The sequence below is a fragment of the Microchirus variegatus genome (genome assembly GCF_963457635.1).
Source record: "Microchirus variegatus genome assembly, chromosome: 2".
Classification (NCBI taxonomy): Eukaryota; Metazoa; Chordata; class Actinopteri; order Pleuronectiformes; family Soleidae; genus Microchirus; species Microchirus variegatus.
Window position 1 is genome coordinate 40,819,799 of NC_139803.1, and position 17,508 is coordinate 40,837,306.

General features: G+C 43.1%; 2 protein-coding genes across 3 annotated transcripts in view; one reads left to right on the forward strand and one right to left on the reverse strand.

Annotated features, from left to right (window-relative positions):
• Positions 1 to 499: 499 nt before the first annotated feature.
• On the reverse strand, positions 500 to 4,614 carry ecsit (ECSIT signaling integrator). Its single transcript, XM_083902513.1, has 8 exons — positions 4,518 to 4,614; positions 3,888 to 4,048; positions 3,260 to 3,650; positions 2,932 to 3,155; positions 2,396 to 2,453; positions 2,028 to 2,170; positions 1,828 to 1,933; positions 500 to 1,111 (listed from the first exon to the last, which is right to left on the reverse strand). Exons 2-8 carry the CDS (start codon positions 4,026 to 4,028, stop codon positions 822 to 824), a joined length of 1,353 nt encoding a protein of 450 aa, XP_083758639.1. The 5' UTR covers positions 4,029 to 4,048; positions 4,518 to 4,614; the 3' UTR covers positions 500 to 821.
• An 808-nt stretch (positions 4,615 to 5,422) lies between these two features.
• The window catches only part of eml3 (EMAP like 3), a 39,195-nt gene continuing 27,109 nt past the window's right edge, over positions 5,423 to 17,508 (forward strand). For both annotated transcript variants that reach the window (XM_083910738.1, XM_083910739.1), the window contains exon 1: positions 5,423 to 5,548. In XM_083910738.1, the coding sequence (XP_083766864.1) occupies positions 5,524 to 5,548 (25 nt within the window). In that variant the 5' untranslated portion in view covers positions 5,423 to 5,523. The remainder of the gene's footprint in view (positions 5,549 to 17,508) is intronic.

Below are 17,508 nucleotides of genomic sequence, written 5' to 3' on the forward strand. Positions count from 1 at the left end.
CAAAAAACATCACTTTTAGCAATTTTCAACAAATGTGTTCATAAGGTGACATACGGATGTGGAGTATACTAACGTTACTGTAATGCTAACGTCACTAATGTTATGCTAACGTAACGCTTTATGCTAACGTCAGCAACAGATAGGAAGTTCCCCCCTCAAGACATCCCTTTTTCCAATTTTCAACAAATGTGTTTATAAGGTGACATACATATGTGGAGTAGGCTAACGTTACTGTTATGCTAACGTAACACTTTATGCTAACGTTAGCAACAGACAGGAAGTTCAACCCTCAAAAGACATCACTTTTTCCAATTTTCAACAAATGTGTGCATAAGGTGACATACGGATGTGGAGTATGCTAACGTTGCTGTTATGCCAATGTAACACTTTATGCTAACTTAACACTTTATGATAACATTACTCACGTTATGCTAACATAAAACTTTATGCTAACGTTAGCAACAGACAGGAAGTTCCCCCTCAAAAAGACATCACTTAGAGCAGCTTTAATCAGTGAAATATCAAGCGTATACACATCTCCTCCAGCAGGAAATACGCATCAGGATGGTCAGAAAAAACATGATTGTATTGTAATGACTTTTTTTGTGAATTCGTGACCCTCGTGATTTTGGAAACACTTCACTCACTCATCTGGAACATGTAGAAACCTGACAGAGTAAAATGAATAATTTACGTGACTCCTGGGCCTTACCAACATTAAGAGTGCTCAGGTTCTTGCTGTGTTACTTTGTTAAAATGACCCAGTCGTTCAGTTCCTAACCAGCAACCGTTCTAACAGACAGTACATGTCATTATTTATGTCACTGGTTCCTGCTCTGCCTCCTCCTCTGTGGCTCCTCTTCCACCGTATTCCCAGGTTCTTCATCACGCTGCAGCAGCACCTCCTCCCTCTGCGTGTCGGCGTCAGGCCCGCGGCCCGACTCTGCATCGGCTGACGACAGCAGCTCCCGAGGCTCGGCGTTCAGACGAAACAGAGTGGGGACTCGACCCAGCATGGGGTTGTTCTCCTGGAGGCCGGAGATCCACTGGTTCAGCGCGGCCTGGTCTGCCTGACCGGTCATACACATGGCAAAGACTGGGCCCTCGTCCACTGGATGTACAACACAGAAGCTTTGTTACACAATGACCGTGAGCGTTAGCATCAGAACTTGGCTAAAACGAGGGCTGCAGCTATCAAAATATTTTTGTAATCGAGTATTCGACCAATTGTTTTTTAGGAATAATTGATAGAATACTTCATTACAAAAAGATTTGATAGCTGTAGCCCTAGTAAGCTACATTAAATCAGCTAACATCAATGTTTACGTTAGCATGTGCCGGAAGCGTTAGCAACTGGATGCTTTCTGCTTCTTTTTTGTTAGCTTCTTGTTTAAGCGTGAAATGGTCCCACACTTTGGTCTGGACATTTTCTGACTTTTACGGACTGTTTCACTCACCAGCTATGAATGTGCGATGTGCGTCTGCTAAAACGGTCCGTGTGGAACAATGATCGCTAAGCTGAACAGGCCGCACGAGATAGGAATTAAACTTATACTCGAGGCAGAGTTTTTGCCTCGAGGATTTTTTGTAATCGAGTTACTCGAATAAACGTTGAGTAATCGTTGCAGCCCTAGCTAAAACGCTGCGTGCAGGCTGTAAAACGCTGACACCTACTGACTCACAGGCTGTACTGCAAGTAGCCAGCGTCAATAACGTCATTTGAAAATGTGACGTACGCCTGCCATTTGGGAGCCGTGATCGTAGAAATCGTTTCGCGTTCACCATCTTTTGTCTTGTATGTAACATCAGAATGATACAATTTCTTACAGTCTTCGACGTCAAAGGTTTCCTCGTCTCCGAGATCACGACCAAAATCCACGTCCAACCGCAGAGGGTAGTAAAAAGACCGCTCTGGATCGTAGGGCTCTTCTACCTGTGTGGAGTGAGTCAAATAAGCAATCAGGCAGTGATCATTTTTCTTAAGATATCAAAGACTTAACAACTGTTTCTTTTAAAAACACCCTCACCTTCTCCTCAGGCGGATCCGCTCTGAGGACGTAGTAGTGCACACATCTGTCCTTCAACCACAGAGGGAAGGGGCCCTCGACGAACACCGGCCTGCTCGGGTCGTGCTTGGCCAGCAGCTCCATCTGGCTGGGGCTCTGGATCCCTGGAGTCAGTGCAGGAAGAAAAGGAGAACAAAAGACAATGGAGGTAGAGTTCTGTTTAACCGTATACTGTATATATGGATGTGAAGAGAGAGGGGGAAAAAGCAGTTTCCTGATTTCCTTTCCGCTTCATTTAAGCCATTTAACAAAAGACCAACCTTATAAAATCAGCGTTTTTAGCTAACTTTACATTCTAAACAGAATGCCTCCATGTACAAATTCCATACCTACGACATGTGGAAGTGTTATCTCTTCTCCTGCCTCGGTTATATCTGTACACGGCAGCTGGTGTGAGGAGCAAAAAACAAGAGATATTATTATTGGCAAAGAAAGGCAGACATTTTAGATTGACGACAATGACGCTAATTGCGCCCATACATTCTACTCCTAGCTTTGTTTGACATGTAGTTTTTGTGGAGTTTAGATCCACGTTGACGCCATTTATGCATGACGCGTTTCCATGACGACTGACAGGAAAAAGACGCGCGTGACGTCACGTTTACGTGACTCCCGATTGTTAAAATGAGTCTCTAAAGTAACGCTAAATTTTAAAAACAGAGGCACACATACGCAGTACACAGGTATGCTAGTTATTTGTAGCGCTGCTCTTTTCATTTAATAATCCACTTCGACTGTACGCGAGCTAACGGCGCCAAAGGAGCTAACGCAGCTAACGGAGCTAACTGGTAAACAGTGCCTAGACTCCGTCATCATGGAAACGCTTCATGCGTTAACATGCCCAGTCAAACCCGACAAGTCGCACCTGATAAACGGTGACTTTTGCGTCCAGGTCGCTGGCGACGCGTGTCAAGCTTAATCGAGCCAGATCCACCGGGTCTTCCGGCAGGTGCTGGGGGACGGGGTAGGGGTTCAGGTGCTTGAACTTGGGCATCCAGTACAACATTCTCTGGTACTTCCTGGTGGGGTGAGCCTTCTTTCCAAAGATCTGGAGCAGGAGGACTTTGGTCTCCACGTTGGGCATGACACCTGAAACGACGCAACCATTTAAAATGAAGCAAAGAAGATGCTAAACCCCCCCCCCCCCCTCTCTCTTGCCCCGATATTGAATTAATCCCAGTGCTTAATCCCACCATATTCCTCCATCTGCTCCAGTAACTGCACCCCACACTCCTGCTGTCGAGGATAGTGGTTGAACATTCGCTGGATAAAGTTCGTGGGCACAAAGACCTCTTTGGGGAAAACGTCCAGCAGCTTGTTGTAGACGGCGAGGTCTGCCTCCACGCCGAACTCGGGCATCTTCCTCAGCGCGGCGTAGATGAACTCCACGTGGCCCCGCCGCCTCACGTCCCTGCTGAGGAACACGTCCACCACCTTGTTGAACGTGGCTTTGACTTTGACGTCTTTGGCCACGCGCTCGAACAGGTCGTCGTGCACGACCAGAGACTTGTTCGTCTTGTGGTCGGCGACGGGCGCGGGCTGGGGCTTGCTCCACGCTGCGCTGCTGTGGAACGGCCTCAACAACTACAGGGCACAAGGTTTTAAATACCATGTTATAATGAAAAAACAACAACAATTATGAAAAATAATCACTATATGACTTGTTTTTACCACATTGTGCAGCTTTACCAGTTTCTATGTTAATAAATATTGATTTTGGCCTCAAAATAATCACATTAACAGTGGGGTTTCGTATTCACAGATGCAGATACAGATCCAGAGTTGGTAGTAGTAGTAGTATGTACGGAGACGGTGCTGTACCTGATGTTGGTTCTTGTGCAGAACACTGGGCTGACTGGACGAGGCTGACTGCAGCAGAGGAGCACACTGGACTGCAGACCTGGTCGACTGCTCCAACAGTCTGAGACACTGCAGGTGGAGCAGGCAGCGGGCAGACTTCATGGTCAGACCGTCACACTGACCTTCAGGGAAAATGAACAACGCAAGGGAAAAAAATCAGAAATTATTCCAGATCCTCTGCTTTTGAAGTAAGAGACACTGTAACTCCCTCATTCTGCTTTTTTGTAGTTTGGCTATACATAACATTTCATTATTTGTTATGGTGTGTAATAGTCTTTTTTTTGGTGTATCTATTATATTGCATTATCTATATGTCTTTCTGTTATTTATTCTTATGTTCATCCATTTCTATTTCAACCCGATGTAAAGAATGCTCTCAAATCACAACAATCCTCATTCAGTCAACCTCTGTCTCCAGGAAATATTCTTCAAAGAGGTGGAGAAACATTAAAATGGCACAATTTTGAATGGGATTCCGCATTGGCCATGTAGAAAAAGGGAGGTTATCAAGACAAGTCTCCCGGTAGATTATTACTAATGACGGATATGACGTAATAGATTAGTTATAACGTATATATATATATCACTTACCCACAACCGAGCATTAATGACGACGAAGGTATAAAGTTAAAGAAAATAGTCTCCTTCAGAGAACGCCGTCTGTGGACGCCGCCATGTTGAATAACCCTCAGTCAGAACATCCTGGTCCAGCACACACCCGCTTCCTCCCCCAAACAACAGATACATCATATACAGTTCCGTGCACCCACTTTCGCTGTACAGTATTGTAATAATTTGGTATAAAATGTCTTTAAGTTAATTAAATCGTAAAACGTTTAAACGTAGAGTTTATTTTCTAAAGGTTTACAGCAAGGTTTGAATCAAAAATATTAAGCAAAGACTGAGTTCAAATCATGGATGTACTGTTTTATACGAATTAAATGTACCCTAAACGTGCTTAAGTTAAATTAATATTGTTGTTGTACATTTGATTTCGCCTATCAGATATGGGGTGCAGTACACGATTCTGCCGCATGGTGGTGACAAAATCCTTTAGAACAATCCGGTCCGAAAGCTAATTTAATTTACCAGGAGCTGCTGAGCTGTGGTGTCGCCTGAAAACGGTAAAAGTTTTTAAAATGGCGTAGTAACTTATATTCTTCTCCTAGACTACGCCACAAGCTGCTGGAGTCACTTCATAGATGATTATTTTGACTCTCAAAGTGAATCTCTGCATGTGATACTGAAAGCGTGTGCGAACTGTCAAGCTAGGCGCAATGACTTCCGGAAGTCATTCAGGTGAGTCACTGTTTACAACATTTTATCCCTTCATTTAAACCCATTCCACACACACTTGTGGTTTGAGTGTAACTAAGGGTTCTTATTTAAAAAAATAAAATTCACATTTTGTTATTAATACGAGTGTTTTTATAAAAACAGTAACCTGTCCTCGCTTCCGGTTTCCACGTTGCTATAGGTGCTAGCTTGACAGAAGTGGCCGATGCGTGATTTGTGTGACACTCCTCTCCCAGCATGGAAAACACACCTCAGTCCGGACTTCGCATCTGAGGAAACGTCCTTAAACTAACCCGGGATTATGAACTCGTCAACAAACAGTTTAGGTGAGTGAAAAAGACGCGTTAAAACGCCACTTGTCTGCGTTGTTTGGTGAGTTTTACTTGACAGCAGCGAGCGGTGGAAGCTGTGTGTTGTGTTCACATAATTATGCCGCCAACATCCTGATGCTGGGAGAAACTTTGCCAAAGTACGTTCAATAATTTTGCATTTCTTGTTGTTTTTGCTGTTTGGTGAGCGCAGAGGAGGTGCCAAAGATGAATTGTGGCGTTTTATGACACGTTGGGCTGTTCGGCTTAGTTCGTCTGTCAAAAAGTCAAAAATGTTTTTTTTTATTGTTGTTTTTAAATATAAAAGTTTCACGTTATGTTCTGGTACAATTGCATAATGGGCCGTTTAGCAGAGTGTGGCGCTGTAATGTAAAACAGTGATGCTGCTGGATGTCTCTCAAAGTGACTCTTGTGTAACAGTGTAGTGAAGATCCTGCTCAAACAGCCGCGGTTGGTTTTTGCGTGTGATGGTTCAGCCTCGTCTTTACTTTGGCACGAGAGCTGAGGCGTGTCTCCAACTCTCTGTATTTGTCTTCCTACCACGTGAAAGTGGCCGCAGACCTTTTATTTATTTTTTTATTGTTACGATGCACTGGCTTTTGTCAAAAATGAACAGTGTTTGCAAGTGTGCAGAGGCGTTTCAAAGGAGTTTGGGGGGGCCCCAGGCAAAAAGGGATTGTGGTGGGGGCTGCAACACCACCAACATTGAAAGACATTGTAGACAAAATGTAGAAAAAGTAATGTTTTTTAGTGGTGGGCGCGTTAACGTTAACGTTAACGCACGATGCGTTTCCATGATGACTGACCGGAAAAAGACACGCAGGACGTCATGTTTACGTGACTCCCGATTGTTAGAATGAGTCTCTAAAGTAATGCTAAACTGTTAAAACAGAGGCACACACACGCAGTACACGGGTACGCTGGTTATTTGTAGCGCTGCTCTTTTCGTTTAATAATAAACAGACCGCTCCAGTTCGACTATAGGTGCGCTAACGCCGCTAAAGGAGCTAACGGCGCTAACTGGTAAACGGTGCCTGGACTCCTGTGTCGCGGCACGTAAACATGACGTCACACACTTCTTTTTTCGGTCAGTCGTCATGGAAGCGCATCATGCGTTAACGTGCGTTAACATGCTAACCTAGTGCGTGCGTACGTGCGTTAACCTAGCCCTAAAGATATCAGATATGATCAGTGCTCACAATTTGAGGTCTGAATGCGTAAGTCCCTGATGGTCTAGTGGTTAGGATTCGGCGCTCTCACCGCCGCGGCCCGGGTTCGATTCCCGGTCAGGGAACTGGTGGTTTTTTGGTTTTCATTCTCACCTGGGATAGAACTTCCCTTGTACCTGTAGGTTTGCAGGTTCAAAACCATGGACATATCAGTGGTAGAAATGTCAAAATTAGCTTTGTTTTTTTTGTCGTCCTTGAATGCATTAATTCAGCAAAGCTGCAGCAACTTCAGTTCATCTTAGCAGCGTTCCTTGTTTTGGTTGTTTTGTAGTGACAGATGCAGAAGAGTGCAAGCCTACAATAGGGTAATAAATGTTTTATGTTGCATGTAATGTTGCACTTTTATGGTCGTTGGCATGTGCAGAAACAATTGGGGCCCATGCACGGAAGAACTAGTTTGAGAGAACCTGCAAAAATGTTGTAGAAATGTATCATATAGGGACTTTTCTGTTTCCGTTTGACAAGGGATTAGAAATAACAAAGGCATAGAGGACACACTTTGTTCTTTGTATCACAGCTGAATTTTGTAATACAATCACTCAGGATGGAGTGTTGAACATGAGCTGTAACCTTTGTTGCGCAATGCTGCTTCTGTTGCACATCTGTTGCTCCCTGCTGTCACACCTCTTATGCTGATGTTGTGTTTACTTGTAAAACAGTCGGGGGCGCAAGGCACCGCATTAGGGGAACAGCAAACATCACCCCCGGGGGGGCCAGTATCTGTGGCCAGCAGTGCTGTGGCTATAGGCTGCGCATGTTTCATAAATATATCGTTTTTTTAATTGCTTTTGTAAATGTTTGGTCTGGTTTTGCTGCTGCTTTGGGGCCTTTGTCGTGAATCTGCTGCTGCTGCCCACACAGATCTACGTATCTATCTCCACCCATAGTGGGCCAAAATACGATCAGGATGTGAGAACTAAACCCACTTATTTAATTTTTGTGCCCGATCCCAACTGGTCAGCCATCCTCTTTTCCAACCAGCACGAGGCTCTTTAAGCCCAGACTCCTCCCACTTCTATAAATGCCGTTAGCTTTCGCTACGCAACGCGATATGGCTAATTGAGAGGCTCGTCTCACTGATGACCTCCACACAGCTGTAACCTTTGTGTCAGATTTCACTATCAGACCACGCCTCCCCTGCACTGCGCTCCGCTATCCCTCCCCTACCTCACAGCCCACTTTCTTGGCATTTTGTTCTAAATCAGGCATTGGTTGGAGAAGAGGGGGTTTATTTACCCTTTAAATTTTACATCGGACAAAGATCTTTTCACGTGTAAACCAATTACAACTTGTTTACCTTGATTCCATGAATTTAGAACACAGAAAAATGTAAACGTTGGGGTCTACGAGTGTGGAAAGCAGGCTGTACTTAACTTAAAACAAGGAAAACCAGATTGTTTACTGCTTTATTATTTACTGTTGTTAGACGGTATTTATGGTCTGGAAATTGAAGTTTGTAATCTGCTCTCTCCCCACACCAAAGCCCATAGAGAAAATCAGCGATTTTATATCGCGGTAAACTGGAGTAATAAATGTATTGCTGACTCTGTCACTAAGTTCAAATTTATTATTCTACGACTTCGGCAATACTTTGGTTGAATTTATCAAAGTGACACAGACTTAACTAAATGAGGCGGCAGCAGACCAAAAGCTCCTGTGTTCCCACAAGCTAAAAAACTCTATGGACTTTGGTGTGGGAGAGTGTGCGCAGGTTATAAATATCAGGCTGGGAACTCGGAAAAAATAAGAACCAAACGGGAACTCTCCTCGGCTGTTTTCTGCTTTCAGTGTGGAAAACACAAACATACAGTTTGCAGCTAGTGTACTGTTGATTTGGGACACAGTGCAGCTTGTGCACAGATCACCAGGAAGTTGCATCATGGCAGCTATTTCAGTGTTTTTCCCAGAATGTTGAAATACTGCTTCTTTGCTGTGCAGAGCACGGGACGCTGTTTTTCTCGTCTGGAAGTCGACTCAGACTGTCTGAATATTCTGGCCTGAATCTTCAACCTGAATACTTTGCGCGGTACTGAGTCTGATCTGGCGTTTCGTCCGCAGGTTGTTAAAACACTCACATTTTGGGATCGGAGCTGCGTGTCCCGAGTTACTCTCGTACGATGAACTCGGATAGAGGTTTCAGAAATAGCACTATTTCTGAAACCGACGTTTTATTCCATTTGTTGTTAGCCTCTCTTTTAGCCTCTGCCTTTGTTACTAATTATTACTAATAGTTACTAAATATAAGAAGAAGAAGAGTTGGTAATGGTCGCACATCTTTCGCTTCAACATGGGGTTAAGTGTCTTTGCTCAATAGACATATATAGGCTAGCAGAGCCTGGAATTGAACCCACAACCTTCCAGTTGAAAGACAACTCACCCTACCACTGAGCGACCATGCCTCAATCCTAACCCTTTAAGGCTTATACTTAAGTAATATTATAAAAAACTCAAGTATCCCTTTAAGTTTCTTTATACAAGACTGAGTAGAACAGCCAATGGTAGCGCCAACTCTTTCTGAACTACGCCACGATTGGTCAAAGTCTCTTGTAACGTAATAAACAATGTAGTTGCAATGCTGTAAACGCCAAACAAATCCTGCCTCCCTCTTGTACCGTTTTAAGCTAGCTGGTATGAAGTTCATGAAGCTAATCAGGAAGTAACAATATATATAACACTGCCAGTAGGGGGTTACTCTATTGGTTGCACAAATCATTTTTGGAGTTAATCTCTAGTTTCAGCTCTTATTCAATATTAGGTAATGCCGATTTTTTTTTAAATTATGTTCCCATTTAGGCGGAAATGGATGCTGTTTGCAAAACGTCAACAAGGCAACTAATTGTTTGGTTGACATCTGCGCTAACACTGACCTGAAGTTGTGCTCTTGTGTTGAATTGGAAGACCCACTTTTTGGCAAGCAATTGTGACCCTTTTCTTAAATAACGTGGAAACTTTGCACATTTGTTTTTCGGGACCCAAAAAACCCGACCCAGTCTTTGGGAATCACTGCAAAAGAGCGACCGTGATTGTAATGGTAAAATTCAGTTTCTCTGCCTCAGAGCTACATTTGCCCATCACCCATATACCCGCCGAACACAGAATACCAGGTCCTTTGTGTATAGTGTATTGTATATTGTGTCTAGCCTGCACTTTCCTGCAGCACCAGCAGGGAGCCAGCTCCCCGATGCCTACAGTAGACAAAGAGGTCTGAAGGTAGAGTCTTTGTCTATTGGAGGAATGCGAAAGGGAAGTTGCTCAGATATAAATGTGGAGGGCTCACTTTGCTCGGGGTCTTTCTCCAGCTAGGATCGCTCCTGTGAAGACTGACCTTTTCCTTGCAACGAAAATAAACACCTTGTCGGCCGGCAGAAGTTCTCTATTTCATTCTTCACCAGCAGCAGAGAAATTTCCACGATAAACCTGTTCTGTCATGAAATCAACACACAGTCAACAGTGAACGTGATTAGCGTATCTAAAAGAACACATTGTGACATTGTACCTGTCAAGCTGAACATTTATTGCAGAATTACGGATCAGTCGCCCGTGACGCGACTCTTGATCACGTCGGAACTTGCACATGTTGTGACTTTATCCGATCTCTAGATCGCAGCAAGTGGTGATAAATTCACCGTAATCGGCTTGCGTTGTCTTGTTCTGCCTTCGCTAGACAAACAAATCGTCAGTGTGAACCAAACCGAGCATCTGAAGCGTCAGGAGGAGCTCACTGTGGTTCTTCTTCTTCTTCTTCTTGAATCGTCTTAGTTTCTGCTGACAGTTTGTTGACCTGCTGCCAGCAGCGTTAACTCACACGGACCCTCTTTCACCCCCCTGTAACGACTGTGTGTGTTTAGCGATCATACTTCATACTTTATGGGCTGACGTTCGCCCGAAGGTTGGAAATGAAGTCGCTCTGGCTGCCGTCACGTGTCACGACAAGGAAATGTGAATTAATCCTTGATGGAAACCAAACTTTGTTCTCCTCTGTGCTGTTGCTGGGACACTCCATCACCCCGAGTTCCACCACATTGGACTTGATTAAACGCAGCTTTCCCCGCTCCAAAGCTGTCGCCAACATCTTTTTCTCCAGATTTCTGACGTCTGAAACAAGAAATATAACTTAGGGAGGCTTAAAAACAAACGGTTATTTTTTTAAATTGACATTTATTGCGTTTTTTTCCCCCCTGTTTATCGTCTTTGCACAGATTCCTCACTTGAAAGGTTCGAGCCATCCCATCTGAAAAGAGGAACTTTCCACTTAATGATCGCATAGTTTTCTCGTGTTTGATTTGGAAACTGAGATAGTCGGGTCAACTGGCCAGATCCAGGTGCATCACATGCACGTTGAACCCGACAGAGAATTACACGATGTTTCCAGACTCGTACTCTATCTCGAATGTTATTGAGATGCCGTCTGACGTTAGCCACGTCATGTGATATTTGGTCAAACTTTATGTTTTTTGGGGGGGAAAGTGACAACTCTAGGAGTTAATCGTTTTAATCACTCGTTTGGGCTTTTCTTCAGTTGAAGATGATGCTAATTTTGTTAATTTTATGGCTGTAGAATGGTCCAAAAAGTGCTCCAAGCTAACTTTCACTCTCAATATCTGGCAGTTATTGTACCGTTTAGAAATAGGCTATGTGCACAATGGAACTTCCGCCTAGCAACCGTGGCTTCCGGTAGATTGTGTTGTCGTTGTGATTTCCCGTAGAGTCTTAGAGTCGATTGTATTTGAAAAATTAGCGGATTTCGGATACAAGAGAGACGGTCATCGTATCAAAAAGTCAGCCCTACGTTGTGTTGTGTACCCCTTTGTACTAATTCTTCTCTGTACAATAGTACGATAAACGTTCATATTTTTTGTCCAAAGGAGTACACAACAATGTAGGGTTGACGTTCTGACTTTTTGATACGATAACCGTCCCTCTTGGATCCGAAATCCGCTAATTATTACGAATAAAATTGACGACTTAGCACTTCGCTAGCGTCTCCGGGAATTCACAACCACAATAGGACCTACCAGAAGCAGCTCAGCTCACCGTAAGCCACGCTTGCTAGGCGGAAGTTCCATTGTGCACCTACCCTATTACGGTACAGAAAAGCTGACATCTGTGATTGGACGTTGGTCGTTGGCGCGCAGGTCCTGGGGGGCTACCGTAATGATAAAGTCGTGGATGTAGCGTCTCTTAATGTAGCTTTCTCCACCGTTATCCCTCAGTAAACTCCCTCTTCTTCCGCTAGGTAACTTCCACCCAAGTTTCACTCATTCATTTGAGCAGCGCCGCCAAGCGGAGACACGAAGTAGTGACGCCTGACTTTATTAATTAAAACATCGATGTTTGCCCTGGCGTGTCGATTATCGTATTGTACGAGGAGGGACGACAACGCCAAATTGTGATATGGCCTTATTTTGTCTGCGTGGTTTAACGCCTTTACACAACCGTGTAATGTTGCATGCTAGGCGTGCAGCGGTGGGAACTACAGAGGCGACCTGGCCTACGTTTCACTTCTCAGATGGGAACCTGAGACGCTGGTGCAGGGGCGTACAGGATGTCGAGTGGTTGCAGGGACGTTAGAATCTAAAAAAGCAGCGAGCGGGGCCGCGCTTCAGGACAGAACTGCCTCTGTAGGTGGTTGAGGTCATTGTGCAGCACTGCACAGGAGTGAGTGGGTGAACTCTGCTGCTGCTGCTGCCGGAGATGCATTTACATCAGCAGTTTAGCACACGTATATAAATTAGCCTTTTTTTTGGTGGCTTTAATAAATATTCCGCAAGTCCCTGTAGATGTTAAGTAAAATGGGAAGTCATGTTAGTTTAATTATACGTGCTGATTCCCCTCCTGGATGCAATTAGGTTGGATCAAAAGGGGGAGTTTTTGTAAACTCGTACATCAACCAGTTGGACGAGAACGACTGTGCATGTGCAGATGGTGCACGGAGACTCGACAAAAGGATCGGATCAGTCCAAGTGTGTGTGTGTGTGTGTGTGTGTGTATCAGTGCAACTGTCAGCCAGCCAACCTCCCACAAGACCTGGAATGACCCTGAGTCTCTCAGTAGAGTGAAAATCAAATGGAAGTTTTGTTTGCTCGGCCTCAGAATCAAATTCCTCTGCTCTTTCTTTTGCGGGATCGTTAAGTCCTCGTGGCTTCTCACGTGAAAGCCATTAATCTTGCACGTTTTTTTTGCCGCTACAATCGGTGACTTTTATCTGATTTGTGCTGCACACAATTGCACGTTTCTGCGAACCTGCTTTGTGATTCTTTGAGTCGCAAAACAATAAAAAAAAGATAACAATGAGGGAGCGATAGTCATCTCTGGTTATGAATGTGGTCAGGGCTGAGAGAGAATCACAGCTTTTTCCTCATACCTTTTTAATAACCTTTACACGGGGAAAAAAAACACACCGCAATGTACTCGACTTAACGCAGCAACAACCCACAATAAATCTCAAGATTATAAGCTGACATCGTTGAAACCTGCTAAAAAAAAGGCAATTGATTCCATTCCAAAAAAAACAGCCTAGCGTAGCTTTATGAGCTCATACGTTTTGGTTTGACACAAATCTCCTACTGTTGACATACCGATAATGGAATTTAGATAATTGCACAAACAACTGCTGCTTGAACAACCTTGTTTGTGTATTGCGTAACAAGCTAACACGGCGCAAACGAATGATCGGCGATGATTTAGGATGAAATTCTGCAGGAATCTTGCTCTTCAGACGAGGAAAAATAGGTTTTATTTGTTTCTCGTATGATTTCAATAAGAGAAAAAGCTCTGTCGTTCGAGGTCGAGCGTTAATGTGGGTTTTTCTGTGGCTGACGCCGATGCCAATTCTTTAGAAATCAGGGCAGCAGATGGCCACTAAGTGACGCCAGGTTTTTTGGCCCAAATATTTAGCAGATTTTCTTCTTTCCCCCCCCCCTCCATCTGAACTGTTTAATGAGGTCGAATCATACAGAAAACTTCACTAACCAGTTGTTGAATATTATATGCAGTATTTATGTGTGTAATAATGTTTCTGAGAACAAAAATGCATTATTTTTGATAATCGGCCAATATGATTATTTAAAAAATGGCAAATATTGGCATTAATTGGTCTACTTCTGTATGTCGTACCCTTTATGAATCATATTGCAATCCAAATATCACCACAATGTATTTTTAAAACCATTATCACGACTAAATATTTATACAAAGTAGTATTTTTGTGGAGACTGACGGTCAAAAACAGGTGGAAAATAGAGAAAATGCCATGATTTAAGTTGGGATATTTCAAGAACGGTTGATGATAGAGATTCAGTTTTGGTTTGTGAGCGTCAGGAGGCTTTCAGGAGCTTCCACATTTAAATTTGTGAAAAACCGGTGTGAATTGACGGAGAAATGACAGTTTTAAAATCACGCTCGTCTTCATTTTTAAAAACGTTTGACCAGAACTCTGCGTTTTTAGGTGATTTTAAGAAAAATCTCAAGTTGTATGAAAATGAAAACAACACACAGGGTAAGACAACAATAACACAAATGTTTTTATGTAGAAATTGTGTGCGTCGGTTGGAAATTGTAGGCGGGAGAAAACTTTGTTTAGAGATACACACACAAAATCTGAAAATGTCAAAAAAAAAAAAAGTACAAACTTAAACTGCGATTGTTTCAAAACTGTAATATTAATCGACACTTTGATTTACGTGAAAAGAGCCCCAAGTCTTGTGGTCCGTCTAAAGTTTCAACCGCGTCTCTACGTTAAAGTATGACGATAATGTGAGGCTCCAAAACAGGCTGGGTTATGACCATTTTTTTCCGACTGTTGAAATTCTTCGCTACTTAGTTTTTTGCGATTTTTGTCGCCGCGGTTACTCGAAACGCTTAGAAAAGTCACAACGCATCATTCCCGATCAAACCGCACGTTTTGATATAGGACGTGTGGGGGTGCTTTGCGTTGCTAGGCAGGCACTCTAATAAAATACCGCCCCCTAGTGGTTGGGAGCGGGGGGGGATCTCAGGAATAAAAAAATGGCACCTTCAGCCAGATTAAGTGGTTCTAACTTGTATTAACAGTAGAATTTCATGAGATACACCTTGCAATTCAAATATAACTTTATTAATACAGAAGCAAATGCAAAGTGTGAACGATACGCACGAACGCGTCGTTTCCTGTCGGCAGCCGTTCGTGCACACTTCTTCTTTTTCGGTGGCAGGAATGTCAAAGATGCCGCACGCCTTCAGTGGAAACTCGCGCACACAGAGGAGCATTCACAGGACATGACAGATGATTCAATTGCCCGTCACAGAATGCCAAAAAAACATGACGTGCTTAGTGCATTTTTTAATTTTTTTTTATCTGCCCGTGTTCGTGTTCACGCGGCGGGTGCGAGGAAGTCTGAATAAAGAGCAGGGTTTTTTTTTGCTGCTGCGGTCGCTGCTGTGAATGTTATGTAGATCAAATTCCTCGCTGCTCCCTGAGTCGGTGCCAAACGGCGATGACTCAGCCACAGTCCTGGCTTGTAACTGACAGAAAAATAAAAATAAAACAAGAAAACCAGGCACTCAAAACAGAGTGGGAAAGCAATCACTGCTCTCTCTCCTTGTGTTTGTTTCTACTTTAACCCATTTGAAGTGCGATTACCGCGTCTGTTAATAGGTGTTTGTGTCGTACTTTGTTTTATTATCTTAATAAAATAGAATTAAAAAGATCATTTGAATAGAAAGTTGGTCAAAACACAAAGTTTAACCGTCATGATATTATTATGATTAATCATTGGGGAGGGAGGGGAAAACACACTTTTGTGAAAGAACAGAAAGAGGAAGTGATACTGAGCGGTTGCCAGTGACTTGGGTTCCGTCCAATCACCAACGAGAAGTCATGACACACCCTTTCCCTGTTCTGAAACATGTTTTTACTCTCATTTAAAGGTGACAGTGACTCATTTGAGGCTCATTAATAGACTGGTGACCAGTCCAGTAATTCCAATACTCTGCGTCTCACTCACATTTAGCTGGAACTAGACCTTTTTCCTTGACTCCAGAGTCCAATCTTTTTACCCCGAAGCAAATTTTATCCAATTCCTTGAGTTCTTGTGCTCTTATATCACCAAATGCCAGTGATCTTCTTTTGTGTGAATATTTTTGGTTTACCCGCCATTTTTGGAGCCCCAAGAATGACATTTTTGGACAACGTTTGTCACCAAAGTCCTCAATAATGATAATGTCATCTCGCGCTAAACAATTTCTTGATGACAAAATGGATCGTCCACTATTTTGATCATCGATTATTACATTTTGATGGTTTCTTTGCTCCGTATATGAAATTATTCAAACTGAATCACTTTTGTTTGTGGACACAACAGGATATTTGACAATATCATCATTTCCATCAACGTTTTATGGACCAAACAACTCATGGATTAATCCAGAAATGGTGGAAATATTAATTTGTTGCAGCCCCAGAGCTGCAGCCTCTACATTTACTCAGTAAATAGGGCCCGTCCTCTCATCTTACTCATCTTCTCGAAAGGTTCTGCTTTTATTGTCTTTTTAGGGAATTTTTATGCGAGAGGCTGCTCGTCTCTAAAGCAAAGCTGTTTGCAGATGGTTAACGGTTCCGTTTCCCTCGGGACAAAATCGTCAATAAACAAATAAAGTGTCTTCAGAGGAAAACGCCAGCTTCCTGTTCGGCGCTGTTTCCTACAGAGCGGTGGCCAGATGTTGATATACAGAAAACCCAGTCTGATTGTGATGAATGTGTTGAAGATAAACAGTGAAACCCAGTCGTAGATGCCACATCCTGACATTATGTCTTTGGACAAAAGGTTTTGGTTACAGTAAGTGTTGAATTTCAGGTGTTTCAACCAGGCTTTGGACTCTATGCCCCCTTATCTCCAGTGAAGGACAATCTAAACTCTTCAGCATGCGTCCAACTTTGTTTTTGCTAAAGTTTGAGGAAGAGCCTTTTCTATTCTAACATGACTGTGTCCTAGTGCACAAAGCAAGGACTTTAGAGACATGGTTTGACGAGTTTGGCGTGGAAGAACTTGACTGTCACACTTGTTTCTAGTTTGTCGTAGTGTTTTATTTTGAAACTAGATTGAAAATCTATCAACTGCTTCCATCTTGTCCTCATGTCCTCCCTTCACAACATCCATGAACCTTCTCCCGTGGTCATCTTCACTATGGACCAAACCATCTCAACCTTCTCAACTCTCTTACTTTATCTCCAAATCGTTCAAGCCTAGCTCTCTCTCTTAAATATGCTCATGTCCATCCTGGTCACTCCCAACAAAGATCTCAGCATCTTTGGCAATATTCCTGCTCTGCAGAACTGCATTCATATCAACAAAGAAGACCCTGGAGAATTAGTCCACTTATTTCCAGATGACAGATGTGAAGATATTTCACTTAGCTTCATCTAAAGATGGGAAACAGGCAGCCAAGTTCTGTCCAAAGTTAAGAAAATACACAATTTTCCTTTGTCTTGTTTGTGAAAGTGTGTAAATCACCATATTATGGGTGTGGTTGGACCGAGATTGAGGGTTGGGGGTCAAACTGCTTCTTGTCTGGTCAGAGTCATTTCCTGGAGTCGTTTTATCGCCATGAAGTTCTGAGATGATCAGCAGAGACCGCAGGATGTTTATGTGTTTGTAATTGGAGCTCCGTTATACAGAAGTTTTTTCTTTGCTCCACAAAACAAAAGCAATCGTTAAAGTGGAATCATTTTTTGGTTTGCGGACAACAACG